Here is a 23,887-nt window from a genome sequence, read left to right as displayed (position 1 = left end):
CTCAGCAGGTCTGGCAGCATCTGTGGAGGAGAAAACAGAGTTAACTCAGTTCTGAGGAAGGGTCACCGGACGCGAAACGTTAACTCTGTTTTCTCCTCCACAGATGCTGCCAGACCTGCTGAGCTTTTCCAGCAACTTTGTTTTTGTTCCTGATTTACAGCATCCGCAGTTCTTTTGGTTTTTACTGATTTATCTTGACTTTTATTTACTAATTAGTGGGGTCGTATTCTGGAAGTCTTTGTTGTAATCCCTCCTCTATATGAATCATAGTCCCTAATTTGGTGCAGAAACAGAAATTTCTGAAACTACTTAGCAGGTCTAACAGTATCTATAGAGAGAGAGAGAGAGAAAGTTATTGGGACAAATCTTCCAATTGTCATAACACCCTGGGGATAATGGGCTGTAAAGTCAAACCCTGCCGTTCCCTGAATTGTCAAAAATAGGAAAAATTGATTAAATTATTGATGTGCCCAGGTTTACCTTACTGTCGAATTCAGGTTAAAAGAATATGTACAGCAGGTTTCTTTTCCATTAACAAATAAATCACTATTTATTGAAAGGTTTAGAGGCCTGTTATGCAGGCAAGTGGGACTAATTTATTTTGGGAAGCTTTGTTGGCACAGACAAGTTGGACCAAATGGTCTGTGTCCATGCTGTATGACTCTAACTCTGTTTTCAAATGACAAAAAAGTAGATTAGAATTGCTAATCCATAATCATAACCTAACAAGTCCAGTAAATTGACAGGATTTCCAATTAACATAACTTAAAACTGTACCCCTATTAATATTCCCATACAGACACAAAGAAAGAGACCAGACACCCACTTTTTGGGTGGGGAAAGAAAGTAATTTCAGGAAAACACAGTGGATGATTGTTTTCATAGTTCTTTCCCTTTCTCCAATGATCCCTCAATATATTTACACCGATGATAAGTCTTTGTTTAACCATTGGCTTGATTGGACTTGGGGTCAGGGACAGAATCTTTCATTTCCCATAGGCTTTGGTATTTCTCATTTCAGCAACTCTTGTCGTTTTTCCTGCTCTTCAACAAATTCGGAGAGGGCAACTTTTTCGGGGAAAGAGAACAGAGTGAGAGAGAAAGATGTTGACGCTGCATGTTTCTGAGACTTCTGACGCCTTCAGTTTTCACTTTTCCCCTCCATGACATCTGTGTTAAACTGCACCTGGTCCATGTAGAAGGTTGTTACTTGGCAGATCTTTCATGATCCCACAACTGGTGTCAGTTGAAAAGCTAATCAAAAGATTGTCTGTCCCTGGTCAGAATTCCCCAATTTGTCTGGACGTCTTTTGCCCACTGCTCCAATAAGGCAACATTGTATATACTACTCATAATCTGCTCCAGCAACTTGGTTTTATAGCTGCAAATATCTTCTTACACTGTTTCCTTTGTTTATGAAGGCATAAGTTTTCCCATTTTAGTCCAAAGTCCAAAACAAGTGATCTTTACAAAATCATTAGTGATATAGCACACGTCGCTATTGACTATAGAGATCACTGCTTACTGATCTTCTTGTGCCTTTCTTTTGGACATCTGATCTCAGCTGAAGAAATGAAATATGGTTGGAAGCCACATGACACCAGGTTATAGTCCAACAGATTTATTTGAAATCACAAGCTTTCAAAGCGCTGCTCCTTTGTCAGGTGAAGTGGAAGGAAGCGCATAGGCACAGAATTTATAGGTGGAGAGATAATTGCAGAACAATACCAGGTTATTAAGAGTGTTAAAAGATAGTACAAATGGTGTGAGTGGAGTGTTGACAGGCCAAATAACAAGTCTTTGTCTTCGATAGGCTGATTAACAATGAAAAGTGAGCACAGCAATCTAGGAGAAAACTGGCAAACAGGAGCAGCCCAGGGGATGTAATGTCCCTTTTTAATTGTATTAGGTACCATCATCAGGTTAATTTTTAAAGGCCTCCAGTTGTTCAATGGGTACTTGGATGGAAATATGTTGTTTGATTGGGGGTATATATAGTCAGTTCTGGGGGTAAATGTGAAGTGTGAGTTGAATTGTGTTGTTATTCAGAGTTACAAAGAGACTAAACAGTGCACCAATTCTAAGGTAAATAACCAGGTAGGTAGCCCAATGCTGTGATACTGAAGGGTGATCGTGGTGTGTTCAAAATCATGATGACGTTGGCAATTCAGGGACCCAGGCTACTATTGTGGGGATATGAGTTCAAATCTCACCATGGCAACTGGTGAATTTAAATTTTTAAAAATTCTGAGTGTCAACTATAATCCATTGAAGATGCAGGAGAACATACCAAGAGCAGTACCGGGCCTGCCTTAAAATGAGACGTCAACCTGGTGAAGTTACAACTCAAGCCTAGTAGGCATACCTGACTGCAGAAGCAGCACATGACAGAGATAAGCAATCCCACAGCCATTGGATTACATCCAAGCTCTCCAGTGCTGCTATGTCCAGCCATGAATAATTATGGTGTAAGAGACCACATTTTTCACTTTTTTGTACTTTAAACTGAAAAGGAATTTGGACGACTTTAAGTGGAAAAGAAAACACAAGACTTTGCAACTTATTAATAGTGTTGAATATTGTTGAGCTGTGCCATACAATGGTTTGGAAAGCAGAAAAAGGAGCCTATCAAGACTGAATGGCACCATGAATCTTCTGAGTTAAGAAAATGATGCCTGGCAACAGGTCTTTGGTTGAGGTTTGGAATTTATTTTAAGAAAAGGCTATATGTGCTGCGAGCGGTGGAGAGTGAAAGCATCCAGCCTGCGGATCGCACCTTATCTCTTTCACGTTTTTCAATTTGGGGGACAGACAGAAAACCCCTGAAAGTTTAAAAGAAAAGGCTTTTCTTGTATGATTTCTAAGTTCACCTGCTCAGGTGTGTGACCGTCACTGAAAACATAACAGCACCCCACTGTTGCAAAAATCATGAATAATTCATGACAGGTACTGTATTGGCATGGATAGAGGATTGGTTGACTAGTAGAAAGCAAAGAGTAGGGGTAAATGGGTGTTTTTCTGGTTGGCGGTCAGTGGCTAGTGGTGTGCCTCAGGAATCAGTGTTGGGACCGCAATTGTTTACAATTTACATAGATGATTTGGAGTTGGGGACTAAGTGTGGTGTGTCAAAATTTGCAGATGGCACGAAGATGAGTGGTAGAGCAAAGTGTGCAGAAGACACTGAAAGTCTATAGAGGGATATAGATAGTCTAAGTGAGTGGGCAAAGATCTGGCAAATGGAGTACAATGTTGATAAGTGTGAGGTCATCCATTTTGGTAGGAATAACAGCAAAATGGACTATGTTTTAAATGGTAAAAAATTGCAGCACGCTGCTGTGCAGAGGGACTTGGGTGTCCTTGTGCATGAATCACTGAAAGTAGAATTGCAGGTGCAGCAGGTAATTAAAAAGGCAAATGGAATTTTGTCTGTCATTGCTACAGGGATGGAGTTTAAAAACAGGGAGGCTATGCTGCAGCTGCATAGGGTCCTGGTGAGGCCACACCTGGAGTACTGTGCGCAGTTTTGGTCTCCTTACTTGAGAAGGGATATACTAGCACTGGAGGGGTTGCAGAGGAGATTCACTCAGTTGATTTCAGAGTTGAGAGTGTTGGATTATGAGAGACTGAGTAGGTTGGGATTATACTCATTGGAATTCAGAAGAATGAGGGGAGATCTTATAGAAACATATGAGATTATGAAGGGAATAGATAAGGTGGAGGCAGGGAGGTTGTTTCCACTAGCAGGTGAAACTAGGACTAGGGGGCGTAGCCTCAAAATAAAGGGAAGCAGATGTAGAACTGAGGTCAGGAGGAACTTCTTCACCCAAAGGTTGTGAATCTGTGGAATTCCCTGTCCAGTGAAGCGGTTGAAGCTACCTCACTGAATGTGTTTAAGGCAAGGCTAGATAAATTTTTTGAACAGTAAAGAAATTAAGGGTTATGGTGTGCGGGTGGGTAAGTGGAGCTAAGTCTCAAAAAGATCAGCTATGATCTTATTGAATGGCGGGGCAGGCTCGAGGGGCCAGATGGCCTACTCCTGCTCCGAGTTCTTATGTTCTTATGTTCTTATTTGGGCGGCACAGTTAGCATTGCTGCCTCACAGCACCAGGGAAGTGGGTTTGATTCCAACGTCAATTGACTGTCTCCGTGGAGCTCTCACATTCTCCCCACGTCAGTATGGGTTTCTTCCAGGTGCTCTGGTTTACTCCCACCGTCCAAAGATGTGCATGTTAGGTGGATTGGCCATGCTAAATTGCCCGTAGTGTTCAGAGATGTGTAGTTTAGGTGGGTTATAGGGGGTTGGGTCTGGGCGAGATGCTCCAAGGGTCGGTGTGGACTTGTTGAGCCAAAGGGCCTGTTTCCACACTGCAGGGATTCTATGATTCTATGTACAAGTCAGGTGGATTGGCCATTCTAAATCACTCCATAGTACCCAGGGATATGTTGGCTAGGTATTAACCATGGTAACTGTGGGGCTACGAGGATAGGGTTGGGGGGGAGTAGGTCTGGGCCGGATGCTCTTCAGAAGGTTGGTGCAGACTCCATGAGCCCAACAGCCTTTATCTGCATTGTAGGGATTCAATGATTCTGTGACTCAGAGAAAAAGGACTTGTCTGTCATATTGTCTGGACTTTTGATCTACAGAATTTTGCTTAACCTGTCTATATTCTTTCTTCAATCCTGTGTATTTGTGTGGTTTTTTAAGGGGTATAGTTTATGTTGCATAAATTAGAAACTTTATTCCCTATTTTTATTTGTTTAGTGTATTACAATAAATAGAATCATTTGTACTGTTACTGAAGACATCTGGTGAGGTTTCATTTGTCCTGGGCAGTAGGCAGATTGGGATTTTTTGGTCTTGTTGGGATTTTTGTACATATATACATAAATTTATTGACTTGTAGAGCAGTTGTGACAATGGACAATTAACTAACTAACTGGAGGAGGAAACTTGACAACTATCCCCATCCTTAATAATGGGGGAGCCCAGTACATCAATGCTGCAGCCCTTGTTGTAGTTACAGCCACAGTGCTGTTAAAGAGGTAGTTCTAGGACTTTGATCCAGCAACACTGAAGGAACACAGATAGGATAATATGTGGCTTGGAGGGAAATTTGTTAGGGATGGTGATCCTGCTGTTCTGGTTCTTCTGGGTAGAAGGTACTACTGAAGTATTCTTGAGTGACTACAGTGGATCTTGTAGATAGAATACACTGATACTGCATCCGTGGTGAATTGTATGCTCGCCAAGTGGGCTGCTTTGTCCTGAATGGTGTCAAGCTTCTTCAGCATTGTTGGCACTGCACTCATCCAAGCAAGTGGGGAGTATTCTATCACACTCCTGACTTGTAAGCAAGGTCATCATAGTTCCACAGGACCATAGGACTGCTGTCTCATTAGAAAGATGACTGGTGGTGAGTTTAAGCTGGGGGTTCACATTTGGGGCAAGGAGCAGGGTTGAGAAGGCAGGATCTTCATACTATTCCTTGCAGGAATTGAACCTGCGCTATTGGCTTCACTATGCACAGCAAACCAGCTGTCTAGCCAACAGAGCTAACCAACCCCAATAATAGCATATAAATGGAAATGTGTGCTGATAAATGTGAACTTCAAATTAAATTTGAGAAGAAGTTAACTTTCAGGTCTTAGACACATTATAGAATTAAGATAGTAAAGATATATGCCAATTTTGACCTCATGAGGGCACCAGATACCTATATGACAGTCAATTGAAAATCATCAGAAGATACTTTACTGTTTAAAGATTAAAAGCTATTCTGTCAAGAATGTTATGTAGAGCTAATTGAGTATCAGTGGTATCAGATGACATGGTACACCTTGAGTGGTTGTTCCCTCTGACTGGAAAATCTAAAAGCTGGGGCCACTGTTTTAGTGTAGAAATCAATCATTTAGGATAGAAATGTGGAGAAATTCTTCACTCAAAGAATGAATCTTTGAAATTTTCTACTTTCCTAGTTTTTTAGAATCATGATCCAATTAATCATACTCCTGTGCTCATGTCCCATGATTTGGAAATATTTTGCTTTTAAAGTATTTATCCAGCTCTGCTTTGAAAATTATTACTAGATCTGCTTCCATACAGTGTGTTCCAGATCATAAGGTTTATTTTGCATATTTTTAAAAATAGCTCCTTGTATCTTACCTCTCATTCTTTGTCAAATATCTTTAATCTATGTCCTGTGGTTGCCAACCTTCCTACCATGGCAATACTCTCTTCTATCAAAATCATTCAAACATGTGAAGACTTTTATTAAATATTTACTATTTTCCATGCATTATTTACTGCATTTCCAAACTTTTGTCCTCTGCAAAATTTGAAATTTGTATCCAAGATGCGATCAAAAGACCAGTGGCCCTCGTATTGACCCTTGCCCAATAATGAAAGATACACCTTTGCTTTCTGTCTCACAGTCCGTTTTGCGTCCACGTTGACATTCTCCCTTTACTGTTGCAAACAAGTGGAATGCAACACTACATTAAATACCTATTAAAACCCTACAGCATACGAGGCTATAGACAAAATGCTGGGAAATGGGGTTAGAATATGGGTTCTGAAGAAGGGTTGCTAGGCCCAAGATGTTGACTCTGCTTTCCCTTCGTAGATGCTGCTAGACCTGCTAAGTTTCTGCAGCTATTTCTGTTTTTGTTTCAGATTTCCAGCATCCGCCATTCTCTTGCTTTTTGTTTAGAATATCAGTTTGATAACTGGTACAAACTCTGTAGGGTGAATGGCCTTTTTTGGTTCTATAATATTCTATGACCTTATGCTGACACCAACTACAATATCTTCTTCAAACATCTTTGTCATATAATTCCTTTTAATGTTAATGCTTTTATTAATTAAAATCCACTCCAAACAATTTTATTTCTAGGCAAGGTTGTCTTTGGGGAACCCATAGCAGCCAGTCTTGGGACAGATGGAACTCATTACTGGGACAAAGACTGGCGCAAAGCTGCAGGATATGTCATGGGACCGCCGCTAAGACCTGATCCCACAACACCCGGATATCTCATGGACCTGCTAGCCAAGTGAGTATTGTGAAATTACACGTCGTGGTTTAGTGGTCCTGAATATTATTTTATAGAATAAATGCAACGATGATAAAACTATGATCTTTGCAAAATATCACTGATATTGTAACTTAGTCAGTAAGTCAGCCAGTTCCATCCTGATTTCTGTGATCTTCTGATAAGGAAAGTAATACCAGCAGATGTTACGGAAATTCACAGAATTGTTATGCTACAGAAGGAGACTATTAAGCCATTCAGTCTGTGCTAACCTCCTGCTTTTTCACCATACCCTTGCACACTGTTATATTTAAATAGTCATCCACTGCATTCTTGGAAAGGTTGTTGGAAATACAATTGATTGATTGTGAATTGATTGAATTTATCCTGTTGAGTGAACTCATTCATTTTCATGCTATGCTGTATTAAGTTGTGAGAATAAGGTCATCCAGGTTTTCACTGCACTGCAGGATGTGATTTCATGGAAGTACAGATTTTACTCTTGAGTTTTTGGCTTTGCTAGGAAATTGCATAATTAGTCTCTGTTGTTGGAGAGACTGGACCTAGGGGACACAGTTTAGCTCCATTCTAAATGGAAGGCCCTAATTTTCTAATGAGAATCTTTTCTGAGGGTTGTATATTTTTGGAACACTATTCCTCAGAAAGTGCTGGAGTAGGGGGTCAGTGAATATCTTTAAGATAGACCTGGATAGATTCCTGACTAACCAGGGAGGTAATGGTCGCTGGAGGAAGGCTGCAGTGTGACCATAATCTGATTAGCCATGATCTTCTTGAATGGCAGAACAGCTTGAACGGCCAAATGGCCTACCTGTCCTCCTGATACTCTGCATGTTAAGAAATGAGCTTATGTACCTGGTTAAACCATGCCCGAATCGAGTAGCTTCATTGGGCCTGATGATTTTCTCCTTTCCTCTGAAGTATCCAATAAAGTTGGGGTCTTTTTCAGAAATTGTTGAAGCAGAATCCATAATTCTCTCTTGGCTTTGCACTGCAAAAGCAACAAAACTCGCCATGGTTCCCATTCTCAACTCTATTTCTTATTTGTAACTTTCTGATTACAACTACCTCACTTCAAGAAAAACATTTCTGCCCAAAGCAGTTGTCTTTTGCCTTTTGTTTTATTGGGGAGCATCCAACCATCACCACCAATGATCCCTCCCCTCCTCCCAGTTAAAACTATTGGCTTAGATGTGCTCACTTCTGTTTTACCAAAGGTCAGTTGTGGAATGAGGAGTGAAGTGTGGACGTTTGACCTATTTTCTTATGGCCTATAATTTAAATAGTTTTGAGGCTGTGCACTATTTATTTTGCCAGTTTTTCACTTGACCACTGAAGCAGAGTTGTGTGAGTGATTATAAATCTGGCAGCTAAAAGAAGACACCTTGTGGCTCTTTAGACATTGAGATCATGACCAGTTTTTGGTCTCAACTTCATTTCTCCTCTGAACCCAAGATCTTTTGGTTCATTTAGAGTTTAATAATGTATTATTTCAGCCTTGAATATACTCGATGATGCAATACCAATAAGTGTCTCCACCAAAATAGGTGAGAGGCAGGACCACCTCAACTATACAATATGTCGTTTAGTGATATGTATTTGCCGGCATGTCAGACTCTGAACCTGCATTGGTTTGGAGGATTAAGTTTATCTCAGCCCTTTATTTCCTCTTCGCAGCTTAATTTCTAAGCTAGTTTTGTATAATCAACAAACCTGGATACGTTACACTTCATCCCTTCATAGTGTACATTAAAAAATTGCTGAGGTCCAGCTCTGGTGTTTGTGCATCCCAGTAATGACAATCTGCCAGCCTGAGGATGACTTGCTTATTTCTGCTCTGTTTGCCACTTTTTAACCAATCCTTCATCCATATTAGTATTTTATCTCAACTCCATGAGCTCTCATGGGGTATAACAAACATAGCACTTTCATAAATTCCTTTTTGAAAATACAAATATACTACGTTCAATTGTTCCCCTTTACCCAGCCTTGATACTTGCATTCTCAAAATAACTCTTAAAACTCTAGTCTAGTTTAGGAGCAAATTACTGCAGATGCTGCAATCAGAACTGAAAACAGAAAATCTGCTGGAGATCACTGCAGGTTAGGCAGCATCCATGGAGAGAAAGCAAGCTAATGTTTCAAGTCTAGATGATTCTTCATCAGAGCTTCACTTCAACTGTGTTGAAGAGTCATCTAGACTCAAAACATTAGCTTGCTTTCTCTCCATGGATGCTGCCTGACCCCTGTGATCTCTAATTTAGTTTTGTTGATTGGGCTGCTCAAACTGGAGGAAGGTCTGCTTTTGGACCTTGTCATAGGCAGCCCTTCTACGTTCAGTGTAGTATTTCTGAAGTGTTTCCTTCCATTTCCCATTGCAATGAGTCACGAGTACATAAGCAGTACTTCGTTGATATGTGAAAGATCCAGGCCATTTTTCCTGCGTACATACGGATAAGGAGCAGGAGCAGGCCATTCAGCCCCTTGAGTCCACTTCATTCAATAAAATCATGGCTAATCTGTTTGCTTCACATTCTTGTATGCCCTAATAACCTTTCCACCCCTTGCTTATCAAGAATTTATCTACTTCTGCCTTAGAAAATGTTCAAAGATATTACTTCCCCTGTCTTTTAAGGAGGAGAGATCCAAAGACACTCAATCATGTGGGTAAAGAATTCTCCTCATCTCTGTCTTAAATTGGCAAGCCCTTATTTTTATTATATATACAAGAAGAAACATCCTTTTGACATCCAGCCTTCAAGAACCCCCCAAATTTTGTATTATCAAGTCAGTTACTTCTTACTCCTCTAAACTCCAACAGAAATAAGCCTCGCCTGTCCAAACTTTCCCCACAAGACAACCTCCTGCCCCTCATGCCCCAGCTGCAAATTTCAGGTATTAGTCTGGTAAATGTTCTCTAAATTGTTTTTGTATTTTGTTCATCTTGCAATAATCAATAACATTCTATTCGATTTCCTAATTATTTGTTGCACTTGTATACTAACCATTTGTGATATATGCATGTGGACACCCTCTTCATCTCTGAACTCTGCCACCTCTCCCCCTTTAAATAGATCTTTTGTTGGAAATAGTAGCCAAAGTTGAGGTGTTCTGCGCAGTTGTACATTGCTGTTAAACCCAGAGGAAGACTGACATATTTTGCCAATCAGATGTTTGAAATTCCTGGCTGAGATGCAGTTCATCTTTGTAGATAGCTTCAAAACTAACTTTGCCATTGTTAAACTTGATTTAGGTGCACTGAATTCTCCAAAAATCTGCTCCAAGATTACTGTTCTGCCTTTCAATAGGATAGGATCCAGTCTATAAGTGATGAACAACAGAAACTATACTGCGAACGTCTCAACGTTTTTGAAAGTAAACCTGCTGAATGATTGAGCGCCACTTGCCACACAATCCAATCCACCTCCCACTTCACTGACCCATTATCCATTGTAAATGTAATACACAAGTTCTATTTTTGTTTTTGTGCAAATAACTTTATTAACATACCACTACCAGGAAAAATCACCGATGTGACCAAAGCATCAGTATCAAGCAGAGCCCCTGTAGGGGCAATGCCTGTGTGAAAGAAAAAGTGAAGGGGAGGGTAGGGATCAAAACAAAATGGAGTTTGTGGGAAAAAAAAGCACACCACACCCCACGGTGCCCACCTCTCCCATGAGGCATCGAAGAACACCAGTGTACACTGTGTGCTCCTTCTCCAGACACACCTGGGTGCAGACGTAGCCACAGAAGAGGGGCAGGCAGTCGGCCATAACGACCCCCTCCGTGGCCCGCTGTCTGGACTATGGTCAGCTTCGCCAGGCCCAGGAGCAGACCGATGAGGAGATCCTCTGACCTGCCCACCCCCCTCCTTATCGGGTGCCGAAACATCAGGAACATGGGGCTGAAGTGCAACCAAAAACACAAAACGAGGTCTTTGAGGTAACTGAAAAGGGAGTGCAAGTGCCCACAACCAATATATATGTGGCCCACAGATTCCACAGCACTGCAAAACGGACAATTGGGGAGTCCATGAACCACCGCAATCTACGGTTATATGGGACTGCCGGGTGCAACACTCTCCACCCCAGATCCCTGGGGAAAAGAGGGAGGACTCCCACTTGGATTGCCCTCCACTGGTGATCCACACCACCCGGTGGTGAAATGACATGCCATGGCATATCCAGGCAGTGGATGAAGGAGAAAAGGTGGATGGTGTGCAGCAGCAGTTTGCACAGGGCTCGCCATTTTACATTTTTAAAAGATACAAAGGTGAAATTTCAGAGGTGGCTGAGATTGTGGGGCACAGGCTCGTGGAGGAGGTGCAGGATCCTGGGGCCAATGTGAAATTCTGTCCAAGCAGGGGTACACATAGAGATGGGATCCCACTGCACACCTGAGCATTATCCAACTTGTGCACAATGTTGGGTCAGAGCACCTCCATTTTGAGGCATTGAATGATAGTGGCTGCAAACCGGACGTCTGCCGTGGCCCTGTGTGCCAATTCCAGCGGCAACACCTAGCCCAGATCCCCACTACCCAGTACGTCACCAACACTGGTCACCCCAGCAGCCATGGCTCTCCCCTTTGACACCCAGTCAAAGCGGTGACTACGAAAGTGTGGATTCCTGAGCAGCAGCTCTCTGACAATGGCCGCCACTCCTGCCGGAAGGTAGGCATGACGTGAGTCAACCATGTTCCAGACAGTGATCAGGTCACGGTGAAAGATGGGCAGCGTCCTGAGGGTGACCTCCAAGCTGTCACGGTCGATAAACAGGAGCTGCATGTCATTGTTGAGGTTACACACCTGGCGGAAAAAAAACATCATCAGGGCACACCACCAGTAAGGAGGCTCAATGTAAAGGTATCGCTGCAAGTTCTGAAGGTGAAAAGTCACCACCTGGGTGCGGATGCACACCAGATGCAATGTTGTTAAAAGGTAAGATTGTGGTTTCAGTTGCAGACAGCAATGAGCATCACAGAAGGGTCCAGAAGGCTGACCGGAGGTTTTGGGTCAGTATATTTACCTCCATATATAACAAACACTTTTATCTGAATCATCTCCCTATTTCCTGACCTAAATTGGACAAAAATTTGCTCACTTACTTTTCTTAGAAGCTTTCTGGCTGAACATCTGAGGCAGGAGTCTTTGTGACAGAGGTGGTACAGCAAATCACAATGGCGGTACTGAGATAATTAACACATTTTACAACTGAAGCTGCCATGTACCCTCTTTTAAAGCCAGTTTGACACTACTGAGAGAATATAAAGGAAAAAAAGAAGAGACAATGAAGGAGTATGGCAACAGATAAGTAGATATTGGAGTAGGGGTGTATATGGAGGCTGTGTCGGAAGTTCAGGGCGCAGTGTGTCATATATCCGCGTGCATGTCATCCAGATGTCAACTGCTGATGGGGACAGTTTCGGGTATTTGTCGGAGGTTGAGGGGCCAAGTGTCCATCTAGGGGTGGGCTCAGGCAGGTGTCTGTTGTGTGTTTGTGTGGTAGTGAGTGTTGGGTGCCCTTAGGAAAGAGGGGAGGCTAGCTGTTGGATGTTTGATTGGGTTGGGTTGTCATTTGGGTGTCCATTCACAGGGTTGTATATGATAGTGTGAGAGAATGCCCATTGATAAGGGTGAGGGGTGCTAGTTGGTTGTCTTTTGTTGTTTGGGAAGTGGTTTGGTGTCAAATCCGGACTTGGGAAGGAGTGTTGGTCAGTATGAGTGATTTAGGAGTGGGAGTCAGTGATAAATCTGGTGTTAGTTTTACTGTTACCAGAAGTTAAGAGAATTTCGTTCAGTGTCGTTGGGTCAATCTACATCACAGGGACTGAACCAGTTCAAGAAGGCAGCTCGTCACCATCCTCTCCAGGGCAATCAGGGATGGGCAGTAATTGATGGTCCATGAGGGAATTTAAAAAATATATACTTATCCTGGTAACTATTCAGGTAAGTCACTCCAAACTTTCTGATATTTCTAACTCTTACTCAGAGTTGGTTATCTCTTCTTTTTTAGAAGTTTCCAGACAGTCAGACCATTGGAAGTTGCATCTGTAGGAGTTGTATATGATTTGAATTGTTATTCTGAAGGGCCAGTGCATATGGGTTTCTGATAGGATCTGATGCGCAGTTTTCTGACTTTCTAAGATCTGGGCTGCTTCTACAGCTCTATGGGCTATCTTATTTACAACTAGAATTGAGACATATGGCTTGTGCTGTTGACTTTCATCAGATGAAAGCTGATGGGACACCTTTCCAGGTAGGTTTCTGTCCAGTCACCCACTCATGAACATTATTTTTCTAATATCTGTCAGGCACCCCCTCCCCCCTTCCACCAAAGTCTTCCCAATTTTTCCAGGTTGAACAAAGAATGGATCTGTTTAGTGCACCATGATTCATTGTTAATTCATCAGTAAAGCAGTAGGCTAGCACACACTAATGCACAGGTCTCTTTGATTGTATTGTCACTTCATTTCACTTTCCGCCTAGTGGTGACCTAACTTTGACAGGAACGGACAACTGCACATTTAATGGCTGTCAAAAAGCTTTTGGAAAAGATGATTTTACGAAGATCCCAAATGGAGTGAATGGTGTGGAGGACAGAATGTCCGTCCTTTGGGAAAAAGGAGTGGTAGGTATCATTCAAATATTGTGAGTCAAACAATTTGATGTAACAGTTGTAGATTTTAGGAGTTTCGATCCCATTGGCAGGAGAAGGAATCAGCAAGAGCACCGAGACCAGGCCCCTTTTAATGTTAAGATATTGAGGCCAGGATTCAGATCAACGAGTTTTAGTTTTACCATTTCATTAACAACTCTGTCAGATTATGTACATATTTACACAAGTTGCATGTTGGATGATGCTGAGAACAATAAGCTGCACATCCCTATTAAACCCTATAATGTGACCTAAGTGCCCACAGGAGGCAGTTTAATTGTGAATTCCATATTCAGTTTCTAAGTTGGGGAAAAATGTTTTGTGTCTGTGCACAATGTTCTGTCTGATAACTCTTAAATCTACCAATTTGACTATTTTCCATCCCATTCTTATTAAAGGAAGAAAATCCTCTCATTTGTCAACTTATACTTCCAGTGAGTGCAGGATTGAAATCATCCTATATACGTATATACACTTGAGTAATGTTGCAGCAGGAGAAGCTATTTTCTAGTGGCTTCATGGAGCTCCTGGCCTTGTAAACCTGCATTGTGCTCTTTCCAAGAAGTATACCTGGACCTCAGGGATACATTATGAGGAGAAATTATATAAATTAGGTTTGTTTTTTTCTCGAAGTTCAGGTATACTTCTTGTAAACCTGCATTGTGCTGTTTTTTTCTCGAATTTAGAAGGTTAAGGGGATGATCTAATCAAAGCATTCAGGATACTAGCAAGACAAGATAGGAAGGATAAAGATAAATTATTTCTGAAATAACTCCACAGAAGCTGGTATCCTGTTACCAAGTCACCCTTTATTTACATTAGGAGAGTCCCTGACACTTTTCCAGCTCCCTCAGAGCCAGATCTCAGAGTGAACAGGATATCTGATGTTCCTATTTATATCTGTCAGCCAGGGCTCCCTGATTGGGCCTGGTATTCTGGTCCAATCGGGGATCTCATTTTCTATGGATCCACCTGGCTAACAGTTTCCACTGATTAGGGATTCGTGATCTGGGGGCATGGTCTAACCATTAGGGCCAAAGTGTTCAGGAGCAATTGTTAGGAAGTACTTCTAAACATAACAGGTTGGTAGGTGTTTGGAATTCTCATCCACAAACGGAAGTGGATACTAGATCAGTTAATTTTAAAACAGAGAGACAAATTTTTGTTAAGCAGAGTTATTAAGGGATATGAGCCAAAGGCAGGTTTGTGGAGTTAAGCCACAAATCAACCATGATCTCACTGAATGGTAGAACGGGCTCGAGGGGATGAATAGCCTATTCTTATTCCTATGGAGAGAACTGGAGAACAGAGCCAACTTGAACTTGTCTGTAGCCAGAATATTCAACAAGGTACCTCACAAAAGATCATAAGAACCCATGATGTCGGGGATATATTGACACATAGAAACAACTGGCAAATGAGTGTGAAACAGTGTGTGGGTATAAATGGTTCTTCTTCAGGTTAGTGACCAGTGGGGTTCCACAGGAATCAATGCTGGGACCACAGCTGTTTACAATACATATTAATGATTTGGTGAAGGAAGTGAATATATTCTAGCCAGGTTTGCAGACAAAACAAAAATCAATGGAAAGACAGTTTGCACGAGGGATACAAACAGTTTACGGAGAGATATTGATAGGTTACCTAAGTAAGCAAAAAGTTGGCAAATGGAGTATAATGTGGGAAAATGTGAAGTTGTTCATTTTGAAAGGGAGAACAAAAGGTTAGAACATTATTTAAATGGAAAAAAATTGCAGAAAACTGCAACATGAAGGGACTCGGGCTTACTTGTGCATTGAACACAGAAAGCTAGCTCCCAGATGCAGCAGACAAACAGGAAGACTAATGGAATGTTGGCCCTTAGTTCAAGGGTTGGAGTAGAAGAGTAGGGGCCTTACTGCATCAGTACAAAGAGCTAGTGAGATCACATGAATAATGTGAGTAAATTTAGTCCTCTTATCTAAGGAAAGATATTATTTCATTGGAGGCAGTTTGAACAATATTCACTAGGGTGATACCTGGTATGGAATGGATGGATGTCTTTGGAATCCATGGAAAGATTATCTTTTAAGCAAAAGACTAAACACATTGAAACTCTAATCACTGCAGATCAGAAGAATGAGAGGTGATCTCATTGAAACACATAGGATACTTAAGTCACTTGACAGGGTAAATTATCAAGAAGATGGCGCCCCTCATGAGAGACTCTAGGACCTAAAGGCATAGTCTCAAAATAAAGGGCGCCAATTTAAGACCGAGGTGAGGAGGAATTTCTGCTCAGATGTTTCAGTCTTTAGAACTCCTTGCCACAGAGAGCTACAAGGGCAGAGCCCTCATGTATATTTAAGGCTGAGATAGATAGGTAGGTAGATAGATAGATTCTTGATCTGTAGGGGAATCAAGGGTTACGCAGAAACTGAATGGAAGTGGATGTGAGAAATGTCAGATCAGTCATGATCCTGTTAAACAGTGGAGCATGCTCTAGGGCCGCATGGTCTACTCCTGTTCCTCTTTCATGTAGTCTTACAAAATATAGTTACCATCTTTCACACAGCTGTTAAACAGCCATCAATGCACTAACAGAGACTATTTTCACTTGAAATATTTGATGTTGTTTAAAATAGTTGTCTTTGTTTGAAAATTAATATTCAGTCATTTCATTGCCATTGCGGTGATTCAGAATAATTTCAGCAGCATCACTGATGGAAGCAGCAGTAAAAAAAATGGGTTTTTTGAGATTCAGTGTGCACTTGCATTTGAGTGTATTGTACTTCCAAAGCGCTGTAAAACCAGATTTTATAAGCTGTTTCCGGATAATGAAGATGTTTTTCACTATATACTTAACAATTAATACGACAGATTGTTTTATCCATGCTCACATAAATTAGTAGCTTGGGGAATGGACACAAATGAGAAAGTCGCCTCCATCAGTAACCAAGAGCAACCTTACTGTTAGATGTGCATAATCAGCAGCTTATTGCTACCATACTGATTGCTGCCAGATAATTGCCCGTGATAATATTCCATTACAGATATGTTGAAGCAGTCAAGTTGTTAATTTATGTGTTTTTATTTGGAGGAGTTGAGAGAACTCGCAAACAATCTGAATCTTTTTCTCTTTCAGCACTGTGGTAAAATGGATGAGAATAGATATGTGGCGGTGACCAGCACTAATGCAGCAAAGATCTTTAACCTATATCCTAAGAAAGGAATAATAGCCAAAGGCTCAGATGCTGATATTGTAATCTGGGACCCACATGCTGTCAGGTAAAGTGTCTGACTCGAGGAAAGCACCAATTTTGTTATCTAAAGATATTTAAACGGGAATCAGTGTCCAATACACCCATTTATGCCCAAAATAGGTACAAACTTCTTGATTTAGTATTGAGACAGCCTACAGCAATTCCGTTCAGATTTTGGTTCCAGTATTAAATTTGGTGTGACCCTTTCTTTTAAAGTAGATGCTTAAATCTAGTATTAAGTTAGTTGAAGATCATAAATAAGGCTAATATCTGTTGAAGGGCCCCATGGAAAATTTAGTTCCCCATGAATGGGGCTCTGCTGCTTCAAACTCTTCACAGGCCTCAACTCACTGACAAACGATTTTCACTTAAAATATTTGGCAGTTGTGGAAGTAAGTATAAAACATACTAAGTTGCAGCACAGAAGGAGGCCATTTGGCACACAAAGAATTTCTCCTCTTGGCATCTTGATTATAAATGTGTGACCTCTGGTTATTGACCACTGATCCAGGAAACATACCTTCTTTATCTAATCCATAAAACCTCTCATTATCTTGAAGTAAGTCACCACTTAACCATCTCCCTTTCAAGAAGAACAGATCTAGAGTATTCGATCTTTCATTCCTGAAACTCACCCTTGACAAACTTAGATAAGCAGAATCAGCAGTTTAACATTGGTTTTCTTCTGTATCCTTTCAAAGGTCCATACATCATCCCTGAAATGTGATGCCCAGAACTAGCCAACACAATGAGCCAGTAATTTTTGAAGTTCCAACATGATCACTGCTATATTCTCTTTCTCTAGTTATGAACCCAAGTAGCCCACATGTTTTTTAAAAAATACGTCATCAATTTATCTGCCACTTTTTAAAGATACGTATCTATATTTTACATAAATTTTTCTCATAATTGTAAATTTGTACCGTTTGTTAATTTTGATACACATCCAAATTTCTTTTCATACACCTTTTTTTTAACTAACTATCCATTTTGTCAACCTTTGTAATTGTAGGCAGAGTTGCACGAGTAGAAGATTGGAAATCTCAGAGAGAGGTTGTTGGGAGGAGGTAGGGAATGACAAGGCCAAAATGTATCAGGTTTAACAGGAGAGATTAGTGAACAGATATTTGAACAGAATAGGACATGACCAGGGTTTTGGCTCGACGGTAGTTATGAGGAGGCAGGCCAGAATTTGAGCCTGGGGATAAAGGCATGGATAAGTACTGCAAAGGATGGGATGGGCCTGAGATGTGATTTTATCATATTAAGAATATGCTGTCCTTTTAAAGGCGAAGATTTGGAGCTCAAAATTTGACATTCATGTCAATAGAGAAGTCAGCTAGTAAACAGTCTGAATCCCTGAAACAAGAAGGTAAACTGATGATAAGAGAAGAGTTTTTGATGTGTTCTGATGACAATGGATCAGTGTTAACCCAGGGGGAAATTGTGGCTTATACAAGACTGGATGTCATCTAACTACTCAGATGTCAGATGGTGGAGAGATCAAAACAAGTGATGAAGTGGTCAGTCTAGGTGATGTCGGTCAACATGTTTGGATGTTACTAAGTGCCAGCACATTTATGAGGAAGAACAAAGAGCCAAGGCTGGATATATGGGAACTTTGAAGTATCAGCATACGAATGGGATGTAAAGCCATTGTTGGAGACAGCTTGTTTACATTTTGATTAGGTTACACAATAATACTGAACTTCAAATTAATCATTAAACCCTCCCTTTTCAGCAATAATTGGCGAGTTAAGTGTTTAGTCTATTGCTAACTTCTAGATTTGTATTTGGTTTCTGTTTATTAGTGGTGCATTTTTCAGCTCCACTGTCGTTTTTATTTGATCTTTTCATTACAAACAGGACAATTTCAGCTAAAACACATCACCAGCTAGTAGACTTCAACATTTTTGAAGGCATGGTGTGCCATGGGGTCCCTTTGGTTACTATTTCACGAGGTAAAATAGTGTATGAAGATGGAATTTTGCATGTTGTGCCAGGGAACGGGAAATATATTCCACGACAACCCTTTGCAGACTATGTCTTCAAGAGAATCAGACAGCGTGATGAGGTAAGTGTTTGCTCTAGCCTGTAACTGAGTCATTTCCCAGATATTGTTTTTCTACTAACCTACATAGTGTTATACAGCATGGAAACAGACCCTTCAGTCCAACTTGTCCATGCTGACCAGCTATCCTAAACTGATGTAGTCTCATTTGCCAATATTTGCCCATATCCCTCTAAAACCTTCCTAATCACGTACTCATCCAGATGCCTTTTAAATGTCATAATTGTACCCGCCCCCACTCCGTCAGCTTGTTCCATACACGCATCGCCCTCTGCGTGAAAAAGTTGCCCCTCAGATCTCTCTTAAATCTTTTCCCTCTCACCTTAAACCTATGCACTCTAATTTGGACTCCCCTGCCCTCTGAAAAAGACCTTAGCTATTTGCCCTATCCATGCCCCTCATAATTTTTTAAACCTCCATAGCGTCACCCCTCAGCTTCCACTCCAGGGGGGAGAAAACCCAGCCTAATCAGCCCCTTCCTATAGCTCAAACCCTCCAATCCTGGCAACATCCTTGTAAATCTTTTCTGAATCCTTTCAACTTTAACAACATCCTTCGTATAGCAGGGAGACCACAGTTTAACGTAGCATTCTAAAAGCCGCCTCACTAATGTCCTGTACAACCGCAACATGACTTCCCAAATCTTATACTTAATGCACTGATCAATGAAGGCAAGCATTCCAAGCTGCCTTCATTATCCTGTCTACCTGTGACTCCACTTTCAAGGGACTGTGCATTCGCACCCCAAGATTTCTTTGTTCAGCAGCATTCCCCAGGGTCCTACCATTAAGTGTATAAGTCCTGCCCTGATTTGCCTTACCAAAATGCAACACCTCACATTTATTTAAATTAAACTCCATTTGCCATTCCTTGGCCTATTGGCCCATCTGTAAAGGCTCCGATGTACTCTGAGATAACCTTAACTCAGAGGTAACAAGAACTGCAGATGTTGGAATCAGAGACAATACAGTGGGGAACAAAAACAAAGTTGCTGGAAAAGCTCAGCAGGTCTGGCAGCATCTGTGAAGGAAAAAGCAGAGTTAACATTTCAAGTCTGGTGACCCTTCCTCAGAACTGATAGTGGCTAGGAAAACGTCAGTTTATATGCAGAAAATAGGAAGGTGGGTGGGTACTACTAGTTCTGAGGAAGGGTCATCAGACCCAAAACGTTAACTCTGTTTTTTCCTCCACAGATGCTGCCAGACCTGCTAAGCTTTTCCAGCAACTTTGTTTTTGTTCCTGATTTACAGCATCCGCAGTTCTTTTGGGTTTTTACAATACAGTAGAGAGCTGGAGGAACACAGCAGGCCAGGCAGCTTCAGAGGAGCAGGAAAGTTGACATTTCTGAAGAAGGGTCCCAACCCAAAATGTCAACTTTCCTGCTCCTCTGATGTTGCCTGGCCAGCTGTGTTCCTCCAGCTGCACACTGTGTTGTCTCTAACCTTCTTAACAGTCCACTACACCACCAATTTTGGTGTCATCTGCTAACTTACTGACCATACAGGTTTATACTCTTCAGTCATCTTCTAGCTTTCATTCCTTCTTGTGCTGTATCTTTCTCTTTGAGTTAGTGTAGCTTTTGCCTGTTGATATTAACTGAAATTATTTATGTATAGCTTCTGATTTGAAATTGATTGCTTCAGGCTGTTTGATAAAATTGTTTTCAAATGCTTGAAAATGTAATATATGGTGAAATGAGGTATTGGTTTTGATTCCTGGGTTCGGAGTGCATATGGGAGGGGGTGCAGGATGTGATGTGAAACAGACATCAGGTGTTGCTTCCTTTATAAGAAGAAGGGAAAGCAGTTAGTAGTGGCCCCAGCTTTTCTTCCTTTCCCTTGCCAGACGTTACTTAATTGTTTTAAACAAAATGGGAATAGGATGCCCAGTGCTGAATTTGACTGGGTTGGTCCATAAGCCAACAATTATCACAGAGGGAAGAAGAATGCAAAAATAAATTACCTGTCTCATTAAAAACTAAATTTATTGAACCCCTGTCAAAATCCACTTTTCTAAGCCTTTCTTTTAAACTTTTTATTAAGTAGGTAAACATTCTCCAATTATGCTCCTGTAAGATTGCTTGTGTTATATTGCTGTTTGCACAACTTGCAGGTCTCAAGTGCTTTAAACCTGGGAGCAATGATTAGTAATAGTATAGAAAGTCCAGTAGCAATTATCTTAGACCAACATTTTCCATTCTTATTGCTTTGGACTATTTTTGGCAATTGGTTCAGTGAAATCTGATATTCAGTTGACACCACAGTTTAATCTGAACAGTGATTCAAACTTGCTACTTGCTATGGTCAGTCACACAGTTCAATTGAGGAAGCATATTTATTGTTTCCCAGCAATGAGAGCTGACAATGAGAGGAAGCATCAAGTACCGCAGCACAGCATGCATAATTGAGGCAACAATAAATATTATTGCTGTAATGATGTTCTTTTGCTTTCAGGCCAATCTGAAGTTTGGATTACTGTTCTTCCAACCTAATAAATTTGTGCCTCATACTCCATCTTAAGTATTATAATTTGAACATTAATAACAATGATTTAGACTCAGCAAGAAAGTACATTTGTTTTATCTCCCAGTACTAACTTGGTGCAGAGTGAATTTGTAGTTATTTTAAATCAACCTCTTCTGACGTGTTGTGTCACATACCTGGGCAAGTCAGACTTGACCCCAGACCTCCTGGCCCACAGGTAGGAGCACTGCCACCATGCCATCACAGTCCTCAGGGTGAGTTTGTACTGATATATTGCTGTCCAAACATTTTCCACAAGTTATAAAAGGCAAGTTCTAATATGGTGCTCAGTCAATTAGGGCTGATTAGGATATGTTGTCCCTTCACTTTTGGAGTTCAGTGGAAGTCTCATCTCCCTGCCAGCTGTAAGCATACTAAGTACACAGGTAGATAGGTTATAAAGAAGGTGTATGGCATGCTCACCTTTATTGCTCAGGGAATTGAGTACAAGATTCAGGATGTCATGTAATAGTTTAATAAGACTTTGGTTAGGCCACATGTAGAGTATCGCATTCAGTTCTGGTCACCACTTTACAGGAAGGATGGAGGCTTCGGAGAGGGTGCAGAAGAGGTTTACCAAGATCCTGCCTACATTACAGGATATGAGCTATAAGGAGTGGCTAGACAAACTCAGGTTGTTTTCTCTGGAGTGGCAGAGATTGAGGGAGATTTAATAGCAGTCTATAAAATTATGAGATGCATAGATAGGGTTGACAGTCAGAATCTTTTTCCCAGAGTTGAAATTCCTAATACCAGGGGGCATGCATATAAGAAGATGGGGGAGGCTCAAAGGAGATGTGAGGAGCAACCTTTTTTTTTTACACAGAATGGTAGGAGTCTGGAACGTGCTGCCAAGGTTGGTGGTGGAGGCAGATACAATAGGGGCATTTAAGGGACTTCTAGAAATGTTCGTAAATATGCAAGCAATGGAAAGATATAGACCATGGGCAGGCAGAAGGGATTAGTTCAATTTGGCATCATGTTTGGCACTATATCATGGACCAAAGGGTCCATTTCTGTGCTGTATTGTTCAATGTTCAATTTACTTTTGAGACCACAGCCCAAAAATATCCTTTATCTTGGCATAAAATGGCAGTCTTAGACCATGCCTTAACTCCATGGCTTTGTCCCCCCTAGCTTACCTAGCTGAAATCAGGCAGCTGTGCAATGAAAATGAGGCCAGACACTAATCCTGCTGCCATCCCAGTTTGAAACTGGTCTTTTCAGTAGACCAGCAAAGCTGCTGCAAGAAGCAAAGAGATTGTAGGGGTGAACAAGAATGTAGGGATAGGTGAAGGCCAGAGAAGGCCCTGTAAGAGATTTTTCAAGAAAAAAAATGAATTTTGGCAGTTTCCAAATGGGTCAAGAGTAGCAGACCTTGAATCTCACTTTGTTCCTACACTATCCCCCAGATTTATCTAGACATCTTATCCTCATTTCCTCTCCAGGTTGCCTCAAAGGATCCCCTCAACTAACAACTGGGGAGTATTCTGCAATCTCCTGCTGTCGATCCACATTTGCCTGTCTGCAGGCCAAGTGGTGAATTACCCATTTTCAAACCAAATCCTAGAAACACTTATTTATGCGGCTTGGGCATTACAATTGATGAGATCTGATCCTTCATTCCACTATCTGCATTGCAGCTTCTTTACACCACACCTGCTTGCACACCGTTGAAATCAGACATTTAAAGCAGTGCTTTGCAAACATTTTCCTCCTGTGGTGCCATTTTGAAGCTTGAAAATACTTGTGACCCCTCTGAGAGCTGTGTGAGCATCAGGACAGCTGTTAGAATTTGATCAGATCTCCACGATAGCATTGTAGCGTCGGAGCTGGTGACCCCAAAATTTTAGCTAGGAATTGTAATAACGGCCACAGTCACTTTGATCCATTGTATTTGGGAGTGATTGATGCAATTAAGTAGTAAAGAATATTACACTCTGTAGCATTAATATCCTTTACCTTAGTGAAGGGTCACTGGACCCAAAACATTAACTCTGTTTTTTCCTTCACAGCTGCTGCGAAACCTGCTGACCTTTTCCAGCAACTTTGTTTTTGTTCCTGATTTACAGAATCCGCAGTTCTTTTGGTTTTTATTGACCATAAAATTCCTGTCTTTTGTTAAAGTTTTAAAATGAGCAAGTATGCTGCTGTTGGAATTGGACCAAATTAACTGGTGTTGTTAGGTTTGTCAGCCTACACCGGTACAGAGAGCGCCATATCAAGGAGAAGTAATGCCACCGTGTCCAACTACCACATCCCAGCATGGTGGAAGAGACCTGCATCAGTGAACGTTTAACCTTTCTGGTATGTATGACCAGTTTATGGTTTGAAATGTTTAACATG

General features: G+C 41.2%; 1 protein-coding gene across 1 annotated transcript in view; it reads left to right on the top strand.

Annotated features, from left to right (window-relative positions):
• Positions 1-23,887, top strand: part of dpys (dihydropyrimidinase) — a 52,994-nt gene that overhangs the window by 25,616 nt on the left and 3,491 nt on the right. The window contains exons 5-9 of the mRNA XM_020513756.2: positions 6,894-7,050; positions 13,538-13,679; positions 16,831-16,973; positions 18,815-19,022; positions 23,728-23,848. Of these exons, the coding sequence (XP_020369345.2) occupies positions 6,894-7,050; positions 13,538-13,679; positions 16,831-16,973; positions 18,815-19,022; positions 23,728-23,832 (755 nt within the window). The 3' untranslated portion in view covers positions 23,833-23,848. The remainder of the gene's footprint in view (positions 1-6,893; positions 7,051-13,537; positions 13,680-16,830; positions 16,974-18,814; positions 19,023-23,727; positions 23,849-23,887) is intronic.

This window comes from Rhincodon typus, chromosome 4, assembly GCF_021869965.1.
Source record: "Rhincodon typus isolate 14 chromosome 4, sRhiTyp1.1, whole genome shotgun sequence".
Lineage (NCBI taxonomy): Eukaryota > Metazoa > Chordata > Chondrichthyes > Orectolobiformes > Rhincodontidae > Rhincodon > Rhincodon typus.
The sequence above is the reverse complement of the archived record's forward strand: the minus strand, read 5'-3'. Positions and strand labels throughout refer to the sequence as shown.